The 8,530-nt window shown below is 39.2% G+C and overlaps 1 protein-coding gene across 1 annotated transcript; it reads left to right on the top strand.

Annotated features, from left to right (window-relative positions):
• Nucleotides 1–2,540: 2,540 nt before the first annotated feature.
• LOC106774695 lies at nt 2,541–4,054 on the top strand. The gene is made up of 2 exons (XM_014661741.1): nt 2,541–2,827; nt 2,926–4,054. The coding sequence occupies exons 1-2, from the start codon at nt 2,541–2,543 to the stop codon at nt 4,052–4,054; spliced, it is 1,416 nt and encodes a 471-aa protein (XP_014517227.1).
• The last annotated feature ends 4,476 nt before the right edge of the window (nt 4,055–8,530 follow it).

Below are 8,530 nucleotides of genomic sequence, written 5' to 3' on the forward strand. Positions count from 1 at the left end.
ACCTCAATCCAATCATCTGTAATGACAACTCGAATGATGGTCTCAATCCAAGACATGACATAGTAGCCACATTCCGATGAATCTAGCTGCTTGTTACACTAAAATGACAAACTAAATAGTCAAACATTTAGATCATTCAATAACATAGAAAATGAATTATATAACTATAAATGACTTACAACCTTTGGATACATGATTTGAACTAGCTGACCTTAGGGTTTACCAACAACTCTATTTACATTGAAAACACAAGGTAATACTAATATAACTATATTTATCATAAAACTTGAAGGTCAACATGAATTTGAAACATAAAAAGAGAAACACTTACCCTTGAAGCATGTTTTTCAAGTCAGTTTTCATCTTCCTATTGATAACGGTCTAAAAACCATTATTTTCATACTTAATTTTAATACAAAACACACCCTTTGCGACTTAGAAATTAGCTTGAAATCATGTAAATTGCTTTAGTTAGGTTACAAGAGAGTCAAATGTGGTTTTAGAGATATTATGCTCGGTTTTCCTTGCTTTGACAGGATTAAACGAGAATTGAATGAAGAAGATTGAAGTAGGAAGGAGTTGGACTCAAGAAAGGATGAAAAAAGGTGCAAAAGAAGAATCGCAGCCACCGCTCAGTGCCAGCTTTGTGGAAAAAGCCACTACCAGACGCTTAAGCGCCAATGCTGAGGGGAAGAGCTAGAGCCAGGCCCACCGCTGAGCATCAGATCCAACGCTGAGCGCTGGCCTCTTCAAAAACAGCACTATGGCTTGCCTGGGCATGAACGCTGAGTGTCCCACTTGAGTGCAGCGGTGGAACCAACGTCGAGTGCTGTAATTGGGCCTGAGCTTGTTTTCTGTAATTTTTCTAAGATTATAAATAGATTCGTGCGAACCTTAGGGTTTTCTTTCGGCAGAAAAGGACGTAGAAACACCTTCTACACACCTTGGAGGCGGATTTTGGATGCGAAAGCTCCAATCTTTCAATTCTAGGGTTATCTCTTTCATATTTTCCATTCAATTCATCTAGTTTCACCATGATTATAGTGAACTAAACCCTTTGTTTTTGGGGAACGATGTAATCATTTTGAAACTCTCTTGTATCGAAATTCTTATTTTATTCATATACTTTTATTATCAATTGTTTGAGTTTTCTTCTCTGCACTCTTAGCTTGCATTGTNTAACTCATTCAATGTCATGATCATTGATTTTGTCGATATGGACACATACGGGGAAATCTAGACATGAGGATAATTCTCTTGATTATGAAATATTACCTAGGAATAGAAATAGGACTGTTAATAGTTTTAAGCTTCTGTTCACTGAAATGCATGACTAATTGTTAGGGAGACTAGACATAGTAAATTAGTAATTGGGATTAGGCTCTCTTCGCCGAGACCTCAGGTTTAGGGTAATTAGAAAGTTGCATGAACTTTTGATAATAAAGTTGAATTTAATAAGAATAGTAGATACTTGAGAGTGGAGTAGGATGAAACCGTAAACCCCAACAACACCATTCATCCATATAGTCTATTTGCCAATTGATCAAATCTTTGCATTTGTAGGTTTACTTTTGTTTTGCATTACAAATTCTAAATTCATATTTTTATCAAGTCTTTAGAAATCAATTCACATGAATGATTAGGCCTAAGAGTCCCTTGGGAAACAATATTCGGACTTACTGTCTATTATTACTTGATACGATCTGGTACACGTGCGAGGGGCTTAACAAGTTTTTGGCGTTGTTGCCGGGGACTCATTGGTTTAACTTTTCAAGTAGTGTGAATTTTGATTGAATTTGATTTGATTTTTTTTGTTGTTTTGTTTTATTTTATTTTATATAAAAGTGGTTTTAAGGGTTTTTGTTTCTTGTGTATGCAGGAGGCAATTCACACTAGAAGCAAGAAAAATAATCAACCTCTTCTCGAAGGATTAAGTGAAAGGAGGGGGAGGAAAGTTAGAAGACCATCCAGAGAACTATTCCCCTCTCCTAAAAGACTTTTACAAACCTTACCAGAGGCATTTACTCCGAATACAGAAGAGATGGCAGAAGGAGCTCCTAGACGCACATTAGCTGACGCATCTGATGTGGTCGGCCCTCAAAGATTTAACAGTATTACAATGCCGAGGGACAACACCTTAAATATGGTGATGTATCCTGCGTTGATACATCTAGTATAGAGCAACCAATTTCATGGATTGTCAAATGAAAGTCCATATGATCATCTCACGACATTTATTGAGATATTCAACACAGTGAAGATCAATGGAGTGCCAGATGGCAGGATCAAACTTAGCTTGTTTCCTTTCTCATTGGGAAGCAATGCTAAGCTTTGGTTGAATTCTTGAGCAAATACTTCCCATATTCCAAGATCAATAAGGGAAAGATGGAGATCTCCTCGTTCAGAAAGGGCATGGAGGAGACCTTAAGTCAAGCGTGGGACAAATTCAAAGGCCTATTGAGAAAGACGCCTGTACATGGTTTTGATGAGACAATATCAAGAGAAAGTCTGCTGAGGAGGCCAAGGAGTTGATTGAAAACATGGCGTTGAACGAGAACGAGACTCAGAGTGAAAAGGGCGTGATTGTTCAAAAAAGGGGAGTTCTCCAATTGACCACTGAGGATGCTTTGCTAGCTCAAAATAAACTTCTCTCTCAACAATTGGATAACTTGTCAAAGATCATTGCTCAACTGCCAAAGGAGTTGAGGAATGTTTCACAAGCTCAACAACAACTATGTGATTTATGTGGTAGTGACCATGTTAATGGCCAATGTGCCTTCCCTGAAAAGGCACAAGAAGAAGCAAACTATTTGGGCAACCAGTTTCAGTACCGCTAGGGTAATTTTAACCAAGGTTGGAAGAATCACCCTAGCATTGGCAAAGTCAGACGAATCAAACTTGACAGACTGAGGGCCAATTTAACAGAAAACCACAACCACCATTAAGGCAACAAGTGGCTAATTTGACTGAGCACGTTAGAAGCCTTGATGAGAAATTCAAAAAATTCTTGAAGGTATATGATTCTCATTATAAGAGTCATGAAGCTAATTTCAGGAATTTGGAGACACAAATTGACCAGTCATCTAAAAGGGTGGAAATCACAGAGAACAACCAGTTTAGGGCTAATATTGAAGTTAACCCTAGAGGGGATTGTAAGGTTGTTGTAAGCATGGTTGAGGAGAGAGGAGAAAAAGAAATTATTGAGATAGAGAGTAATGAGGATGAGATGGAGGAAGAGAAAAAAATTGAAAAAAAAAATGAGAGTTATCTTCCTTACCTGAGAAGAGAAGAGATAAAAAAGAATAATTGTGGGTACTTTAGAGAAATCTTCAATCAAATGAAGATTAATATGCCTTCAACCGAAGCCCTCCAACAACGTCCTGTTTATTCCAAGCACATAAAGTATTATCTTGGAGAAATTATTGATCTTGAAGAAGAAGATTCTAAGGAACAGGAAGGTTGTATGCACCCTTTGAAGAAGAAACACCCTCCAAAGATGAAGGATCCAGGAAGCCTTACAATTCCTTGCGCCATTGGGAATGTTAATGTAGGGAGAGCTTTACTTGATTCTGGGTCAGGTATTAACTTGATGCCCCTATGTATGTTGAAAAAGATTGGTGGGCTAACATTGAAGCCAACCAATATGTTTGTGGTTGTGGCGGATGGATCCTCAAAAAGACCTTATGGTGTAGTAGAGGATGCGGTGATTCGTGTGGAACACCTTGAGTTCTTGGTTGATTTTGTAGTAATGGAGATGAAAGCCGATGAGATGATTTCGTTGATTCTTGGAAGGCCATTCATGAAAACAGCCAAAGTGGTCATCAGTGTCCATGATGGGCTGGTTATGTCAAAAGACCAAGAACACAAGCTGATCTTGAATGACTCTGAGGAGAAGATGACAAGAATACAAAAGAGGGCCAAATATAATGCTTCAAGGAAGGATACTAAAAGTGCTAACACAGGTAATAATTGTGATTTCTTGCAGGTATGGGAAGAGGAAGATGTTGATAAAGGAGGCACAGTCCATGTTGACTTGGAAGATTCCCCATTCTAGCTTGGTTCACATGTGAAATACAAGAAGAAAAGGTGGGTGGTGAAAGGCCATAAAAGAATGGAGTGATAGAAATTGAAGCTCCACATTCCAGGATAATCAAGAAGGTGGACCGTACACAATTGATGAGTTGGTGGGATGATGAAGAACCAACATAGAAGAGGAGACGTGAGCTTTCACTGGGTCAAGCTAATGACCTTAATAGAGCGCTTACTGGGAGGCACCCCAGTGATCCAAGAACAATATTCTTTGTACTTTAAATTTTTAAATCTTGGTGATGTAATTATGAACAATTTTTAAATTTTATGTATTAGGTAGCTTCTATTGAGGGAAGCTAAAAATTTTATGTACTCACAGAAGGGTACAGGAAGGTACACCTACAGAAGGGCGTTGGAAAGATATGCACTTACTGACAAGTGCTAGAAAGGTTTGGGTTAGGCTTGTGATGTTAAACAAGCGCTGCCTGGGAGGCAACCCAGTTGATTATTTATCTTTATTTTTAACTCTGTTCTAGTTTCATTTTAGGACTTATCTGTTGCATATGTGAGGGGAATTGCATAAAACTTAAAATTGAGAGTTAAAATTGAGTGCTACAGGTCGGATAACGCTCATGCAAGCCAAAAAGGGGAGATGGCAAAACCGCACTCACCGCTCAGCGACAACCCAGCGTTGAGCGGTGGCGTTGTAGAGGGCTTTTGGGCTTTTAAAAGAGCTCAGCGTTGGAGGCCCATTTGCACATTTTAAAACACCCCTTAGGGTTTGCCAAGGCGTTGATTTTCGATCTCCACACTTCCTATGCACTCTCAAGAGCTTTCCAAGAGTTTCTCTTCACTTTTCCCATCGCCCACTCACTAAAAGACCCTTTGTTCATCACTTTTGCACCATTCTACCTTCAAAGTTTGGGGGTTTTGAGTGAGCATTGCATTTGGGGAACATCTATCATCATTCAAGGAGCATTTTGCAAGCATTAAAAGTCTCTCCACCCAAGTAAGTTATACAATTTTCATTTTAGGGTTTCTAGAATAGGAATTTGTTGAAAGTATGTGTATAAACATGAAAAATTAAGGCTTTCGATTTCTATGCATGATTTGATGAAATAGAAATGGTTTGCACCAATTAAATTGTGTGATTTTGGACTGAAACTGTGAAATTTGCATTTGGGTGGAGATTATAGGGGTTTAGGCATGGTTTTGTAAAACTGCCGCCGCCACCGCTGAGTGGTGAGCTGCCGCTGAGCGGTGAGATGCCTCTAAGCGGTGGCTTGGCAGAATTTGTGCTTTGTGAATGCTGTGATATGCAGGTGACGCTAAGGGGCCCTATTCTGCCCTCAACGTTGGACAATGATGAAATTGGACTTTTTGTATGATTTTCTAACCCTTAATGGTGTGTTCTTTTGGTTCTTGAATTGTATGTGATGGAGGAATGACATCTTCAAGTGAAAAAAGGATTAAGACTCAAGCCAACAAGAGAAAGGAACCTGAGAGGTTCTATTCCCATAGATTCCTCTTAAGGAGGCATGAACAGTACCACACCACTGTCCAAGAGAAGCGCCTGCTGATGGAAAGGAATTGAGGATGGATCCGAGATTTAGCTCCACAGTTTGGAGCAGAGATAGAGAGTAGAAACTGGGAGAAGGTGGCTACATACCCCGCGCCTGCCAACATTGCAATGGTAAAGGAGTTTTATACCAATGCTAAGTCAATGAATGTTGACATGGAAAATTATACAAGTTATGTTCGGGGGAAGATCATTAGATATGACTCTGAGATAGTTAACAACTTCTTGGGCATTGAGTGGGCAGGTGAGCAGTGCCAGTACTCATTGAATGTGCAGGAGGGCACTAATTTTGAGGATATTGAGAGTGTACATTATGTGCTAGGAGGGCATTTCCATAGGAATCCGAATGGTGTGGCCATCAATATCAAGAGAGCCGACTTGGCACCCTTGGCCAAATATTGGATGACATTCTCCCATGCAAACATCCAACCCTACTCCCGTGTTTCAGATATCACAGTTCACAAGGCCATGTTCATTTATTGCATGGTGAGAGGTCTGAATGTGAACATTGGTGAGGTCATCGCCAATGAGATCCAGAGTTGCACAACTATTGTGAGCAACAAGGCACCACTTGGTCATCCTTCCCTGATCATACATTTGTGCCAGCAGGTTGGGGTAGACATCTCTACTCCACCATTCGAGAGGCCTAGAAAGGCCATAGATGCAGTATACTACAGGCAGTACTATGGAGGAGATGAGGTAGCTAGACCAGTGCCTCAGAGACGCCCTAGGAGAGGACCACTACCACAGGATGGTCCAGCACATCACGCAGAGCCGTTCCAGGTGAGGGACATGTATATAGAGGGCAGGTGGCCACTATTAAGATGATCGTGGGGATGTATGATACACCCCCTGCACACAGATGGACTATGGACGGGTTCCATAGTGCTATGGCATGGCCACAGGAGCAGGCACAAGGTAGCGGAGCTAGAGCAGCTGAAGCTCCAATCAGGGAGGATGATGAGGATGACGATGAATATGAGGATGCAGAGGCTGAAGATGAGACTCTGATGACAATATGGGGTGATGTGGCATCTACTGATGGATGCCAACTGCACTGGAGCAAGATTTTAATTATTATGTTATGTTTTGAATTTGTAACTTGAACTATATTTGTTTCTGTTTAGTAGTATAGTTTTTTTTTTTTTTGTATTTGCCTTGAACATCTTTATCTGATGATGGTTTGAGTTGATTGACTGAGTGATGAGTATGCTTGATGATACTAGATTTGGATGATGATTGAGATTGCTTTACATGCTCATATACAGGTGAAGTGTTCACAGACTGTGAACAGATGCATGAATATTATAATTGTGATTAAGATGTTGAGTAAGTTGCATGATTATGATGTTTGGAATATTGAGTGAGCCTATTTATGAGGTTTTGAGCTCCAGAGTTTTTGATTGTTGGAAGTCGCACATCGACTAGAGATTAGACCAATTTATAATATATACGTGGGGTGCAGACCTCACCTTAAAAGTCGGTTTTGTGGGGTTGAGTTAGGCCTAAAACCCACTTCTATCATGGTATCAGAGCTATGGTTAGAGCCTATCCTAGCGATATTTGTTGGGCATATTGTTCCTGTAAGACCCGTATAAATAAAATGATTTCTTTCCTTAAGCAATTTAATTTTGGTGGTATTAGATAATAAATTTTGATGTGAAACGTTGTTGAGAAATATTTAAGGAAGAGAAGAAAATTAAATTAATAATGGTTTTATATTAATTTTCGAAAAAGCTTGGAATCGTATTTAAATATAATTCTTTGCACTATTATATTAGTGGATGGAGCTTGGTCTAGTGGTTGTTGTGTGTGCATGGGAGGTATGTGTGTTTTGTCTTAAGTTCTAACCCTCCCAAGACCAAAAAGGCTCCTAGTTTATTTTACTTTTCACCTTGTCATGTGGGTCCCACCATGAGGTAAGAAAGATGAAATTTTATGTGTTTGGACATGAAAGTAGCGTGGAATTGGTGCCTTTCATTGAATATTTTTTTTTTTTTATTGATTTTATGTTTTTCCATTGCATGGTTGGAGAGAGAAAATGTTGGGTTGCTTATGGAAGTGTGAACGTTCCAGAGGAGGGGTGTTGCTCCTCATTCATTCTTTACGTTACAATGCATGGCCATTAGCTTTCCATTTTTATTTTATTTTATTTTTTTACTTTGCATGGGTGTTGGGCACACTTTCTCATAGCTTTGGAAATATTAAGTGACATTTGATTTCTTTGTGGGAGGTTACCATTCTATTAGTAATTGTAGGTTACATAAATGAGAGTTAAGGGGCACTTTAACACCTTTTAAAAACTACCATTTACACACATTAAAGAGAGGTTTTATTGGTGTTAATGTGGAGTTAGGAATGGGAAAAATCTGAAATGGCTTAAGGGTGCCTTTGGGAGTGACCTAGAATAAAGTGGTTAAGGGTTAGTAGGATTGAGAGTTAGTCTCTACTTAAATGTGTAACTTTAAGTTAGAAAAAAAAATTAAACACTTAGAGAGAAAAATAGAGAGAGAGAGCCGTGAGAGTGAGTGGAGAAACACAACATTGTTCTAGACCAATCAAGTTGGTGAGAGAAAGAAGAACATCCTAGTGTTTGGGTGGTGGCCGTGACTTGAGGGAGTCTTAGAGGAGTGAAGACTTGGAGTCTAGTGAAGGGANGAAACCTAAGAGCCTTTGGAAGCTTGCTTGGAACTAGAGGTAAGGGGTTTAACTTGGGATATAATATAGTGTATGATGGGTAGAAGGTAACATGATAATATTGATGCATGTTTCTTTTTTGTGTTGAGATTAAAGTTAATATGTTGAGGCATGCTCTCTTTTTGTGTTTAGTTTCATGTTGTTGTATGGAGAATGATTATTTTTTTATGCATTTTCAAAATGGGGTTGTGAAGGGGTATACTTTGGGTTGTATATATATATATA

The sequence above is a fragment of the Vigna radiata genome, chromosome 10 (assembly GCF_000741045.1).
Source record: "Vigna radiata var. radiata cultivar VC1973A chromosome 10, Vradiata_ver6, whole genome shotgun sequence".
Classification (NCBI taxonomy): domain Eukaryota; kingdom Viridiplantae; phylum Streptophyta; class Magnoliopsida; order Fabales; family Fabaceae; genus Vigna; species Vigna radiata.

Bases quoted from the DNA above. Each gene is read 5' to 3' on its own strand.
- LOC106774695 (XM_014661741.1), top strand. From the start codon at position 2,541: ATGGCGTTGAACGAGAACGAGACTCAGAGTGAAAAGGGCGTGATTGTT. The intron at 2,828-2,925 runs GTACCGCTAGGG...CCAATTTAACAG, and splicing joins TATTTGGGCAACCAGTTTCA to AAAACCACAACCACCATTAA.